Source organism: Gossypium hirsutum, chromosome A08, assembly GCF_007990345.1.
Source record: "Gossypium hirsutum isolate 1008001.06 chromosome A08, Gossypium_hirsutum_v2.1, whole genome shotgun sequence".
Lineage (NCBI taxonomy): Eukaryota > Viridiplantae > Streptophyta > Magnoliopsida > Malvales > Malvaceae > Gossypium > Gossypium hirsutum.
In genome coordinates, this window is record NC_053431.1 from 124470312 (window position 1) to 124485448 (window position 15137).

General features: G+C 33.5%; 1 protein-coding gene across 2 annotated transcripts; it reads right to left on the reverse strand.

The window, feature by feature from the left end:
- Window positions 1-224: 224 nt before the first annotated feature.
- Window positions 225-13322, reverse strand: LOC121204741 (protein EXPORTIN 1A). 2 transcript variants are annotated; one of them, XM_041075186.1, is made up of 32 exons: window positions 12816-13322; window positions 11285-11401; window positions 10957-11049; window positions 10775-10846; window positions 9835-9942; window positions 9674-9756; window positions 8817-8955; window positions 8617-8685; window positions 8438-8515; window positions 8161-8223; window positions 8026-8070; window positions 7689-7796; window positions 7471-7569; window positions 6742-6945; window positions 6345-6404; window positions 5600-5710; window positions 5363-5460; window positions 5020-5128; window positions 4660-4725; window positions 4442-4540; window positions 4260-4340; window positions 4039-4128; window positions 3549-3634; window positions 3362-3442; window positions 3095-3277; window positions 2556-2622; window positions 1841-1951; window positions 1515-1622; window positions 1290-1427; window positions 1083-1220; window positions 899-1003; window positions 225-757 (listed from the first exon to the last, which is right to left on the reverse strand). In XM_041075186.1, exons 1-32 carry the CDS (start codon window positions 12912-12914, stop codon window positions 635-637), a joined length of 3231 nt encoding a protein of 1076 aa, XP_040931120.1. In that variant the 5' UTR covers window positions 12915-13322; the 3' UTR covers window positions 225-634. The 2 variants fall into 2 exon arrangements, with proteins under 2 accessions (XP_040931120.1, XP_040931121.1); XM_041075187.1 differs by lacking the exon at window positions 1841-1951 and having other exon boundaries at window positions 12816-13265.
- Between the last annotated feature and the right edge of the window lie 1815 nt (window positions 13323-15137).

Consider the following 15137-nt stretch of genomic DNA (forward strand, 5'->3'; position numbering starts at 1 on the left):
TGAGGAATACAGCCGGAATAGTTATCCAGACTCGTACTCCACTCAGCCAAACCAATCCATGGAATTTGCCATTCATGTCACAACCGAAAACCCTATGAGGAATAACTGGAACCAAGTAATAGATAAATAAAGCGCACTATATAACCAAGTTAAAAAGTACATTTTCTTCACTTTGGAAACTATAAAGCTGAAAAGAAAAAAAGACAGCCCCGTATGCCAAACACTGAAACTGAAACCACATAACAATGGCTTTCTGCTTTTAACTCAAATCAAACAGAAAAACGTCTGCACAACTTTCCAAGGTTAGTTTTGGCCTTTTAACCTAGGTATGAATCTAAGAATACCTCGAAATGAGTCATCTAAATGGTACAAATATCAAGCTGTGTGATGAGACTTTATAATGACTCGGATTGTATTTAGAAATATTTATATATCCCTACCTAAATATATTCTACACATTTCTGGTTGACATACAGGGAGCATCTCCAGCAGCCCGACTTGTGAAGCAATGGCAACTGCAGCTTAGTAACAATGGGCAAAAAATGGTGCATCTGTTTACATTCAGGGATGCACAACCTTAAACTCCCATGTCAAAATTCAAGAAATTGGCTTCCAAGGCAAAAATTGGCTACATCTACGAGTCCAACATCTCGTCTTGTATTTCATTTGGGGCAATCAGCCCTGGGATTGAAAGCATCCGTTGTCGTTCTCTTTCCCTCTGTAAAGCAGCTTCTTCTGCGTAGAGATCTTTATTGTCCTGCAGAAAATACAGCTAAAAGATCAGATCTTTCATGGAAGCAAACCACATAAAACTCCACCTTGAATATCATCAATCTCTCTACAAACTCGTAAGCTAAGAAGGTTTGCTTTTCCCCCTTATGGAGCATTTAGTTTTTACCTGAGCTGAAAATTCTTTTGATTGCACAAGAAAGTCCCGTATGTGATTCTTAAATGTTGACAGATCATTTCTTGACTCAAATAGTCCATTCACCAATTGAGTGACCTGAGATTCGAATAGATCAGATTATATCATCACTGTAGATAACACAATAAATTGATTGGATGTGAACCTTTTATTATACCTCAGCTGCTGTCATGTTGGGAAATGATGTACTAAGAAGTTTTATCGTGTATTCACGAACAAACATTCCGTTATTTGGATACTGATATGGAACTGTAGCAGCATCCCACAAGGGCTCAGTCAACAAACTGCTCTCAACCTGAAAATATATTTCATTAACTAAGATTAACCAGATCCAAAATCGAAGCAAACAAGGCAAAGCACTTACCAGGCAGAACAGCTGCTGTAGAATCAAGACGTGCAACTTAAAGCCAGGTTTGTGAAATGTGTCTGTCAAGACGGCAAAAATTTCTTGCTCAATAGTCAGAAAGTAGGTTCGGTAGAACTGGTTACAAAATTCAGAAGCCTGCCAAGTTACCAAAACCGAGAACTCAGCATCCGGTTAATAAATCAACACGGATATAAAATATGCAAAACCATAACATTGTCAGACCTGAAAGTTTTTCAGCATCTCCAGTAGAAGATTTAAACCAGTTTCGGCAATATTTCTCTCCGTATGTCGGAATGCCCAAACAATTGAATCCATAACAAGTTTTAGTTGCTGATGAAGATGCATGAAAAAAAGAATTAATAATAAACAACAATCGACATAAAACTCTTTCAAACATCCAACAAAACCAAATCGGAATTAGATTATCCATTAATAGCTGGGGAAAAAAAGGAAAAAAATGCTTAGACTGAAAAAGAAATTTAAAGCAACATATCATTTTTAATTACAGGCCAGCAATAATAGATCAGTGAAAAAACTCTATCAACAACCTGACTTGACAACTGAATAAGTGCATGGAAACAATGAGTAGCAATGGCACGAAGCAATGAAAAGAATTTTAGGCGATGCTCTGGGTAATCTTCGAAATTTTTGGTTATCATCTGCAGGACATGGCAACAAAAGAAATTATAAGCAAAGCAGCTTAAGAATAAACCCATGTTAGTACAACTCTTCATTGTCTCGAAATGGTTGCACCCATGCTATTCAGACAGATATGGGAGTAGAGTCCTCATATACGTAGCAATTATAGAAAAAAATTAACAATAACCATTTCACAAACATAAAGGTATCCAACACTCACCCCAAGTCCTAGTAATATAGCAACAAACTATAACATTTCAGCTTTAACTGACAGCAACATCAGACTTTCAGCAAGGATATTATCAAATAATGCATTTATGACAGGTGAAATATCCTCTATTTCACATGGTAAGATTCCAGATTTTATCAAATCTTAAGGAAATGAGAAAACGATCTAGAAATATTATACCATTAAAAATAAAATAACAGAATACAACTTTTGTGGAACCTGCATTTTATTTAATGATGTGTCTACAGGAATTCATACTCAATCTTGACGTGCTTGTTCTGATAATTGCACAACTTAATACATTTATAATTCCCATTCAAGAAATTTTGCCTTCAGACAACATCCTAAGCTCATCATCCTCATGCGTGGAATAAATATATAAATAAAAGACTCACCTCCAACGTGCACTGGAAAACAGCTTCAAATATACGGGGAACATCATCTATCATTGCAGCTTTGTACCTTCATGCATAAACAACAGGACCAAAAAGATAAGAAATGCAAGATATACTAAAACTGACAACAAAAATAAACAATACTAAAGAGAAATGGCATTACTTCAGCAATAACGAGTATGATATACAGAAGGTAAACGTTGCTATGTTTTGGGCACAAATAGAATGTTGTACTTAGCCTTAAACAATTTAAATCCAAAAATAAGAAAATAAAACTATTTTCACTAACAAGGGACTAAGAAAAGGATAGTTCTTTCAGCAGCACCAACCTTAGCAAGATTAATGTGCAAAGACAACAAGGGCTTCTAATATAACTTTCAGTAGGGCCTTAGAAGAAATATGAAAATCAAGCATACGTGATTCCATAATAAGAACTTATCTGAAGGACTAATAAGTGCTTCATGAACTTGACAAGTTGTTGATTAATGTTAAATACTAAATTATTAAAAATGGAAGATCGTATAAAACAGCTACCATACTTGTTGATTATTGTTGCAAAAAGTGACAAAACTTCAGATTCTCTAGCATCGGGCAAATTCCTAGCATAGTCACCAAGAACTGGATCCATCATTGGGGGCACAAATTGTTTCCCAATTTGTGGTTGGTCTTCTGCCTTGTCCAAAAATGTCTCAATGAGCTTAAGAGTCTCTCTCTTGACAGATCTGCCTCATAAAGCACAATAAATACACGAGAAATTTTTGGACAAAACAAACAAAGAAAAGCATGCCTGTAAAATTTGGTCTCACCGTAGGAGTTTGACATAGGATGTTTTTGAAGCAAAGGGTCCACCTTCTGCAATACTAGTTGATATAAGCTCACTGTACATTCTGTCCAATTCATTACAGCACCAGAAATTACCCATATTAGCAAGAAAAGAGAAATAGTGCATTTCCACATTCAAACTCGCATTTTGAACAATTAAATCAGATTTACCTGTATACATTGAGCATGTCCAGGAATATTAAAGAAATCTGGGATAAGAAATATGTTCCAAGAGAACTGGCCACACTAGTATTTGTCTGCAAGGTGAAGACTCAGTCTAAGTCTCACTAAATCCCAATAAGCACTGAATTATAACCACAGCATGTATACATCAGAAATAACAAGTCTGCAAGGAAAGAACCTTCCTAAATCCACCAACAAAGACTTCAGTCAACAGATACATGGAAATAAACCATTAACTTATCACAACAATTAACAATCCTGCCCTCCATCCATTTACATGAAAAACTTTCAACAATGAACTACCTTATAGATTTCTATTTTTTAATCTGTACAATGCAATAGAACCAGACAAAAAAGCATAGGTTTATATTTCAGCAAAAGGCAGGTTCCTACCAATAATATGAAAAATTAACAAGGCAAATTATGCTCCATAAGAAAATCAACAGAAATGAAGACACTTCATATAAAATATGAATACCTGCAGTATGTTTAGTACAGTTCTTATCACATCCTGATCTTTAAGGACATCAACACTCTGACGTGCCTGCCCAATAATTTCACCCCATTTCTGCATAACAAGCTATACCTTAAGAAACAGACTACCAGCACAACCTCAGCACATTTGCCTGCAATGACACAGGCAAATGGACATATACGAGCAAAAAAAGAAAGGTAACCATTCCTCTATCGATGACAAACCTGGTTGGGGAGCGCCATCAGTCTCTGCAAATATTCATCTCTCTTATGGGGATCAGATTCAGCTTGAATCATATGCCCAACCTGAAATTTAAATTAAAATAGAAAAAGGAAAAATTAGCTCATCCAGCGACGGAATGGACATGCAAGGATCTGAACAGTAGTGGCATTTAAAAGAGGCATACAGATTCATAAAAGGTATGGATCTGATGAGGCTCTAGATCAGCAACTGTTGTTGCAAGAGCAGATAGAAGTTCAGATACAAATGGTTCATTTTCTCCAACCTGAAATTAACAATATAGAATTCATCAATATAACAGGCTTCAACACAGGTGTGCAAAAACATACAAGCAATATGTACGAAATAATAACCGTAGAGTTTAAATGCCAAAGTAGATGATACCTGAACAATCACAAATTTTCGCTTGCATTTCTGAACAATTTTCAAGAATGTGTCACAGGCCATATCCTGAAGAGCGCGGCATGTTATATTAGGACATTATAGTACAAACAATAGCTACAATCTCGTATTATCATCAACAGTAGCAAAATCATAACATAATTATATGATTGTTAACACAATTATATAAAAGGCAAATTTGTACTTATTGGTATACATTCAATTATACTTTGCTTGTCATACCCAATAACAAATATATATTACAATGACGAGCACATCAGCAATGTTAACCATACAAAATTCACCATCAATTCAAACATTTCAGAAGATAAGATTTATTTCCTGTTGTTACAGTTAGTTTACCTGAACTCCTGGATGTGTTTCATGCATGAACTCAAACAGCTTATTTACAACAGTTTTCAGAAATTTCCAGTGAGCCCTTAAAAACCTTGGATACTGTCCAACGACATACCTACAATAAAACCAAGGCAAACATTAAATTAATATAAGCAACTTGGTAAATAAGATTCATTTGGGATCTCAGAATCACAAATAAGCCCATGACACAACAAAGGTGACCAAAAATAGTCATGCCATCCAAATAAACGCACAGATTGTAAAGAAATGTAGCATGCTTAAAATGGAAATTGTAGTCATGAAAATCAACAAAACAGTCTACAAATACGCTTGAAATTATATATCTTACATAATGTTACTAGCAATAACAGCTTTATTGTCTTTCCCTTTAGTGATTTCACACAAATTCAGCAAATCACGAATGACCATTACCAAAAACCTGTTTTCCTGCCATGAGCACCAAACATTTTAACATACATCAGCATAATGCATATAAGTAGGAGGGGCAAGCAAGTCATGCAAGTAGAAGCATAAGTGACTAATCACATCATGTATAACGATCAACATTTCTTGGTCTAAATGATACCTGATCTTCCATCATGGAACCAGAAATAGATCCTATTGCCCAGCATAATGTGTTCAAATTGTTCCAAGTCCAATCCTCACCACTCAATTGCTTGCTCAATTTCTTTAGCATCTGGATCACATAGATAATGAAACAAATCCAAATTTAATCATATAATTTAAAAAACTGACAGTTTAGAAAAAAAAAAGAATAGAAAATAGTTACTACATAAGACCCCAGAGGGGAAACGGAGGGAGAGAAGAAGAAAACAAAACAAAAACAAAGATCCAAGACTGAACTATAGTGGACGCCTACATTCTCCCTAGGTTCTCAGAATTAGAGAGATATATTTTTTTCCTCTGATGCACCCATGGTGCTTGGATGGATGGGGCTGCAGCCCAAAAAATTTTAACTTTCCTTGTCCAGGACTGAACCAAGCTGATCCACTAACCCATTTCACCATTTTAAAAATAGTATATATCAATTTTTTATATATTTATATAATTAAACTTAAATAAAATATTAGTTTATTATTAATTATCAACTCGGGCAGGGCCCACACGAATACCGTATCAAAGGCTTGGCCCACCACCTAGCTCTTGACAGGTCTATGTTGTTTACAAATGATGAAGGAAAGATAACTTTTTCATTTTTATCAGCAAACACAATACACGCCCAGACTCGGGAAAATTAGATCAGAAAGCAGTACAAGACATCATTTAACTTTAAGAGAGCAGAAAAATATAAATGTCTCTTAGTACTATACCTGCTTTTCAGTATCCTCATGATCTAGGTGAGACAAATAGATCAAAGTCTCCCTCATAATCTGCAACATAAAACTTCATGAACAACGGAAACCAGGAAAAAACAACTGATTCTTAATACGTGTATATATATCATAATAACAAAACATAAACTTCTAAAACATCAGCTGTTGGTACAATAAAGCTTTGAAGTGTTTGCACTGCATAGTGCTGTGTAATGTTTTGAAAATAAAAGAAATTTTTATTTACAGCATCCTTAGACAAGCTAAACACATCTAGTAGACATCATACAAAGTGAAGCATACAAATAATATCAAGAAGAAAACCAATAGAACTTTCTTAAGAAGAAACCAAAATGGGAATTAAATTTCATGGAAGTTATTCATCTATATTCATCACCTTATACTGAACAAGAACATCATTATCTTTCATTGTCTCTCGAACAATATTTCCATTTTCATCTTCGACTATCAGAACCTCCTCAGGCTTAGCCATACGACAGATCATGAGCATTCTCAACTTTGACATCGTACCAGCATAAAGTTGGCGGCGTTGCAGAAGCTGGGCACCGAGGCCATCAACCATACCAGAAAGCAACGGCACCTGTCCAACTCAACCATTAACAAGAAATGAGTGACCCTTCTACAGTAATCTAGAGCTGGCAATATTGTAGTAGTTCAATATTCACTGAAAATACAGCCAACAACATCTATTTACAACAATAATCAAAAACTAACTCCATGCTATCCAGAATTAATACCAATTTCCATATTGATCAATATAGGAAGTAGAGTACTTTAGAGGGGGGGAAAGGGGAGAGAGAGGGGGATCTTATCTAACAAGTCATCCATCTAAACATACAGTTCAACATGATTTTCTTTCAAACTTCCTAATATATATCAATAGTTGGATTTCAGGGAATAAAGGTGTGCCCCTATGCCATTTGTATCCAGTAGGCATACCTCAGTAAACCCAGAGAATAATGAAGATATTGATAAAAATGGCAAAGAGAAAAGTTATACGATGTTCTTGATAACACTTGAGCTATAATGAAGATTCAAAGCAGTCTTTCTGCATTCCATATACTTCATAATAAATGCTTAAAAGTATCATAAATAATCTCAATACCTGCAGTCCCATCATGTTTGCAGTTACTGCAGGATTATCCATGTTATGATGTGCATCAAATAGCTCCAAGACCAAGGAGTTCCAATAGTCCAGGCAAACCTATTTGACCAGACGACAAGCAACATAATACTTTAGAAACCAAGTTCAAAAAGGTTAAAAGGGGAACAAGCAGATATGACAAATAATTTACAAAAACTAGCATTGAATTGCCATGGTACCTTAAAGACCTCTGTATCATCCACATAAGATATGTTAATAAGGTACTCCAGACCCATTAACAGCATAGAAATATTGTCTTGTGCAGTCTCTAGCACCCGAATGTGAAACTGAAAACAAAAAACAATTTTAGTAACTCATATCATCAAAACCAAAACAAGAAAAGAAGATCACAAAGATCGTATATTTGAATTTGATCATTCTCTGCATAAAAATACATATAGGAGATCATCAACCAACTTAGACTTGGGACTTGGTGGGTGCTAAACTAATCTCTCTCATCAGTCATCTTTCACCTAGTGATAAAGAGGAGCTTCATTGATTTTATAGGCAATTTACCTTGTAGAATGAAGTGAAGAACAGTGCCAAGTTCTGAATGAATGCCTGGAGGTAACATAAAAAAATGAGTTTATTAGACAAATTTGAAGTATATTAAAATGTAAACAGACAAGAACTGTCTGACAGAAAATATACCTGTTCTTCACTGCTTCCCTGTGCATAAGCCTCAGGGATGTTTGTGGTTGGTGGGAGAATACTCTAAAACAGATCAAAAACATACCCACACATTAACCAGAGAACAAATGGAAACAAAAGGGAAAAAAAAAACACAATGAAGAAAAGCAACATCAAATCTACATGTCAACCCAATAAAATAAAAAATTGTAAGCCAAAAAGAAAAATGTACAAAATCTGGAAACCTAAGCTCGAAGTGCAAATCTCAATTGAACTTATAAAGCACATGCCAACACACCTGTAGCTGGACCATGAATATGTTGTACATCTTAACATACTGCACATTATAATAGTCCCCAAAACTTAAGGCCGCAACCTGCAATCAACCACAAATATAAAATAAAGCTCTATCTTAGAGTGAAAACAATATAACTTGACTCATTTAAGAATATCTTCTTTTTTTTTTAAAAAAAAAACCTCTGTTAGACATTGGAGGGTGAGATTTCGATATGATGGCACAGGGAATAATTTTAGGAGCGTTTCCAGCTGTAAGACATATAAATACAGCATGAGATGTGAAACAAATGATAACAACAATATACAAGAACTTCACCAAAAAAGCTTCATGCATGACATATTTGATAGCTAATCCATTTGAAAGATCAAGAATTATTTACCAATGTTGACTCAAAAATATAGCCCAGAGGAATCCATGAAAGAAATGCATGCAACGTGGATAGCATAGCCCGTATAAGCTCGGTTCTCTGAGAAGCTGATAGTACATACAAGCATAGCTCATGAATGAGTTGAAACTCGCTGCAGAGAACCAATACAATATTTAGCGAGATGGACTGCACAAAAACATAAACCATGCTTGAAAGAATAAACATTGCTTAATGCAGAGCAGCAAGGTGAATACGCGAATTAATAATAGAATGCAAAGGAGAGACATTCAACCCACTTCTTTTTTTCTTTTTAATACTGGCAAAAATTATATTCATCAGATTACAGTTCATTTAATAGTTTTTTACATGTAGATTAAAAAAATCTGGACATTACATAGCTTAGAGGGAGAGGACAAACTTGCTATTTGGGAATTAGCGGGCAGGGAATCACTTTGGCACTGTTCCTTTCAGACCAGTTTTTCACTTACAGTTTGAACTAATTTCAGATCATGTTGCCAATTTTTTACGGTCCAAGCCATGAGCTCATATGCCCAAACATGCCACGTCAACAAATCATAGTTGTTAATGTGATACTCAAGTGGCGCATATCCAAGGGAAGAAAGATGTGCTTGAAATTTAATCAGAATTCTCTTTCAGAAAATATTGATTTTACATATGACACTATTCAACCAGAATATAATTTTTTTCACAACAGGAACAAAATACAAACAGAGAACTTACCAATGAAGATCCAAGAATAGTGCAGAATAAAAACATTTATCAAACAGAAACTAAAACATAAAGGAAATCTCAAAATTGACATCCAGGAAAATAACCCTAATACCTCAAAATAGGAAAAATAGTTTCACCTGTTCAGCGATTGTTTAAGCTCTTTGATTTTTTGCTGAGTCATTTCACCTCTTGAGAAATCAAAAACTTCTTCACTTAGAAGCTAACCACAGAAAAGCTCATGTTACCATCAGATTCTGCAACTAGTTTTACTAAGAAAGAATTCAAATACAAAACTTACTTTCAGTATTGCCATGCAATTTTCGCATATTGTTTCACTAGTTTTTGCAGCTGCAACAAGATCAGGAATGAAGCTTCGCCATCTAGCAGGCCAATCATGCTTTAAGATCTGTATATCCAATAAGCATATAATGTTTTGGACAACAATTACCAAATAAATGAAATTATTGTAATATTTAATACCCTCTCATCTTAGACTATGGAAGTAATATGAGTGACACCTTCAAACATGAAATTCATAGAAACTCACCAGTTGGGTAACCATGAAAGATATCGAAATAATATTTTTGGTTTTATAACTAGTAAACATCATCATTGATTAGGGCTGTAAATGAACAGTGTGTTCGACAAACTACCTGTGAACCGTTCATGTAATGGTCGTATATGTTTGTTTATTAAACTAAATAAACGAGCATGAACAAATAACTTATGCTCAATTAATAAATGTAACAGTTTGAACAGAGGTGTGTTCGGTTCATTTATGTTCACGAACAAGCTCGTTTACTTAAAGATGATATTTTCCTATGAAAAATACTTAACAATATTTTAACACTATTTTTATATTTAAATTTAGTTTTTTCTTTTTTTTCTTTTGGCTTACTGTTTGTGAACATGTTCGCTTAATGTTCACAAACATATAAATGAACATGTTCACAAACATTAAATGAACCAAGCCTAAACATACCAAATAGCAAATGAACCAAGTTCAACTGAACATGAACAACTTCAAAAATAAACAAACATACACAAACAAAGCTTTGTTCATTTGAGCCAGGTTCATTTACGCCCCTACCATAGATAAATAATAACAATAAAAAATAAAAAGGGCAGACAGATTAAGCCCCAATTGCAGCCTCCTAAGTTGTTTCAAACTCAATGAACTATAAAGCAATCCTGTAAACTATTAAGAAATACATTTTTAACAAGGCAGAAAGTTATACCTGGACCAATATGATATTAAGCTTGTTGACATACAGCCTTTCTGCTCGAAAGGAGGCCTCATCGCTTGACAACTAGCACAGGAAAAAGGACATGCAAGAATTAAATGCAAAGAGGATGAAATGTACAAATTTTTCAGATTCCTCAGTCCTAAAGAGAAAACAACAATTAATATATATTTCACCTGGACAATGACTTCAGAAATGTAATTTTTCATTCCATCTCGCTGCTCAGCAGGCAACGCGTTCCACCTATACTTGATAACACCTTCAAGAACCTATAGGCAAAGCACAAGAAAAGCTCCCCAAAATCATCACTAATTTGCAATACTCTAGTCATTTGTTAGAAAAAGTTCTTGCAAACTATCAATCAACTAGCTAACTACAAGAGCAAGGGCAAACTATAGGTACAAGCACCACCAGACAACAAACGAAAGTCAACTAGAGCTCCCTTGGGCCAGATTGATGTACTTGTTATTATAGATCAAAGAGAAAACAGTCATTTTGACTGACCTGCAAGGCAAAGAACTTGGTGTTCAGGCTCTTTGTCTGCTGCAAAATGTGCACAACTTGAAGCCACATATCTGGATTGTTTTGCAGATGTCGTAAGATTTGATCTGCTTGTGCTCTCTGTGATGTTGTGTACAAGGAAAAAATTGTCAAAAAGCAATATTGGTAAGACCAAGCCAAAACATAACTATAGGCCAATGAAGCATGTCATATATGAAAAATAGAAAGCAGGCTCGTAAAATTCCGGAAATATGATAGTTGTAGTGACTATCTGATCATTCAAGCACTTTTAACAATGTTGCAAGCATGTCATATATGAAAAATAGAAAGGAGACTCGTTAAATTCCGGAAATATGATAGTTGTAGTGACTATCTGATCATTCAAGCACTTTTAACAATGTTGCAACAAAAAAAAATGATAATGCTTGACCAAAACAAGGTGGAGACGGAGTATTACTGACATGTAAATGAGATGTTAGACTTCTGGTTTTCTTTTAGGCTAGGCTCAGGAGTTTTTATGTTTTATTTTTTATTTTTTAAAGAGGGTAGAGAATAGACTTCAGATTGTTAATCACTAAGGAAACATTAAATATTTAAAGGTCTTTTGCTCCTACAAACAAGGGTACCTCGTTAACAACTTTAACCGAAACGTGCATTTAACTACTGAGTTTAACTTCAAAAAGGTTGTCAAAAACATAATAAACACACGACAGAAAATTAAACTCCAGAACAAAATTTTAAGCGACGATTTGCCAGTTTTTAGAAGAATGTTTATCAAAACTATAAAATTGACACTTTACAGAACTTGCTTATTCCTAGAATTTATCAAGGGCGGCAACCTACAGTACTAAAGTCATAGACAGTCAGCTCTTTCTACAATTCTCCAGTGTGTACAACCAAACAGAACATGTTTAACTAAAGAGAAACCGAAGCAGAACTCTAAGAATTGAGAAAAAAAAAATTGCATACACCTAATCAACTCAGCTTATTAGATTGACAAAAGAACACAAATTATATTACGAGAGAATAAAATGAAATAAATGAAATTCAACTTTCTCTTCTTTTTTGGCCAAACTTTCTCTTGTTGTTTAGTACTGATAAAATTATATAAGTTGTCTACGAATTTAAAGTGCATATTCATCAATGAACTAATTGAGTGACAATTTTTACTCCTGTAATCATGCAGCACCACTGCATTTAGCCCACATTATCCAGCAGACCAGAAAGAAATTTAAAGCCATAATATAAAAGTAAAAAAAAAACAGCATTACTCCCCGTTAAACCCTAGAAATTCAAACAAACAAACAAAAAATCCCATGTCCCCCAGCTTCTCCACTTTTTAGTAAATGCCAAGTTAAATTAAACCTTATAAACCCAAAATCTCCCACACTCTTCCTTACTTTCTCGGGAACCAAACAGAAAACAACTTTCAACTAAAACACGTTTCCCCGCTCATTCCCACTCAAAAGAGTGAAGTAATGACAACAGAAAAAACTAAATATAGAAAGAACTTTTAAAAAAGAAAAGACCCAACCTCTTCTTTAGATCCGGTGCCATAAAAGGCCGCGACGGTGGCGTCCAGTAAGGGAACATCAATCGGCTGACTCAAATCCTTAAGCTTCTCAGCCGCCATATTTAAAAGAAAAAAAGAACTCCTATCGCACTTTGCTCAAACAATAAATAAATAACCCCCAACACTAAAATCTCTACCACTATAAATGTTACTCCAGAAAAACCCTAGAGACTGTACGCACCAAACCCTAATAGGTGATAAAGAAGAAGGGACTGAAAACGAAAAAAAAATGGATTTCCTTCTATAAAAAAAAAGATAAGGGGAATGGAGGGATTTTGGCTTTCGAAGAATGAAAATTGAAATTTTAATTTTCAGAGATCGAATTAATTTATATATAATCTTAGAGATTTTATTTTTATTTTTATTTTTAAAGAGACGGCTTAAAGTTGAAGCAGAAAGGAGCGAAAATGAAGAGCGAAGAGCGTTGAAGAGAGTTCGAAAACGTTTTCGAAGGGTTTTTTTCAGGGTAAAATATGTCCCAAGCCTCTAAACTCTTCATAAACATGGAATTTAGTCCTTATACTTTTATTTCTAGGAAGTTAGTCCCTCTATTTTTCATGTTTTAAAATTAAAGTTTAAATTTATCACTATTAAATTTAAGTTTATTACAACATCATTTTTAGTATTTTTTACTCTTTCAAAATGTCATACTCACAAATATAATAATAATGTTAATAATTAGACCTGAATTTTAAAATTTAAAAAAGTATAAGACTGAATTTTTAGAAATAAAATATAGGGACTAAATTTTAAAATTGTAAATAGTACAATGACCTATGAAATATTTAACCTTTTTCATTTTAAAAGTTTATATAAAAATTAAATGATTATTTTATTAAAATGATAGAATTAAATGTCTATTAAAATTTTATTAAAAATTAAATGATTTTTTATTAAATGGTATAATTAAATCTAAAAAATGTTTAAAATTTATTGTATCAGTATTTAAATCTTGAGTTTTTATTTATTTTATATTAACATGTAAAAAGAGATAAACATGTTTATAATAATTACTAATTCAATTTTAAAGATAATACAGAAATTTATAATATTTAGGAAAATCATAAATTTATAAAATTTAAATACCATACAAATAGATATGTTAAGAGTGTTTTTTTATATTGATATGTACCCGTATTGGTATATTTTAATATTTTTTTTTAAGTTTATCTATATTTTTTGAATAATTTTTAATATTATTATATATATGCAAATATATCTCGATTGCATATATATAAATATACTTCGATAACAAATCGATCAACATGCTTTTGAATCGGTGAGTTATCAATACACTCCTTTTTTTATTAATATATATTTTTATAAAATTAATATAATTGTATTTAGCATAATTGCTCATAATTTGTGTGGATGTCGTACCGGAATAAAGTGATTAATGTCATAGTATTTTTAGAATGATACGAGCACAATTGTCTACGGAAAGCATTCATTGCACTTATATGTTTTCCTATCGTTAAGTGGCATCGAACTAATCAGATTATACAATAGCTTAAGTTGGTTCAAGGTTTTCCAAAATAGTTGCGTATCCATTAGTGTTTATCATGTTACTAGAGATACATAAACCCACATTGGCAACATACTACATGTAGAATAGGATGAACAAACAATCATGTCCATGTGATGGAGGATGATTTTCTCGGATCACGAATTGATACAAACTAACGAGTCATTGATAGATACATCAACGATTGTGTGTCCGCGTCAACTTTTTCCCACTCCATATTTGCATATCAATCAGGTATGTTGTCTTATCAAAGTCATTTGGTGGTTAATCTTTTAAACTCAAACTCATTCGTTGATTAAAACAATAAAAACAAATGACAAATTGATTCAAGTTTTTAGATTTCGCTTATAATATAATAATAAGATAACCTAAAGGATGGGTGGTACTTAGATTGCAGCCTATATTCCATCATCTTAACGTTATTTGAGAATACGAGATTATGAAAATGTGGAAATGTTTTGGATCAAAATAAGGCAATTTTAATCCCGAATGGGGAATTACAATGTGAAATATTACACAATATAAACCAAACACACCATTAAATTACGTCACGTTGAAAATTTCAAACAACAAACCATAACATCGACATTTCTAATAAGTGCACCAATACAACTAATAATTATCTTATAAGTATGTAATGACCCGATTTTCATCAATGTCGAAAAATTCATCTTCAAAAGTGAGTTCTTTGCCAATTTATGAAATTATACGTTGTCACTCGATTGTACTGATAATATGTGAAAAATCACGTGATATAT

What these genes read in the sequence shown, in the direction of transcription:
- LOC121204741 (XM_041075186.1), bottom strand. Translation starts at nt 12,914, where the DNA reads ATGGCGGCTGAGAAGCTTAAGGATTTGAGTCAGCCGATTGATGTTCCC. An exon ending in CAAACATGATGGGACTGCAG is followed by an intron (nt 6,946 to 7,470) that starts GTATTGAGATTA and finishes TGAGTTGGACAG; the next exon opens with GTGCCGTTGCTTTCTGGTAT. An exon ending in TCCTATGTCAAACTCCTACG is followed by an intron (nt 3,278 to 3,361) that starts GTGAGACCAAAT and finishes TTTATGAGGCAG; the next exon opens with ATCTGTCAAGAGAGAGACTC.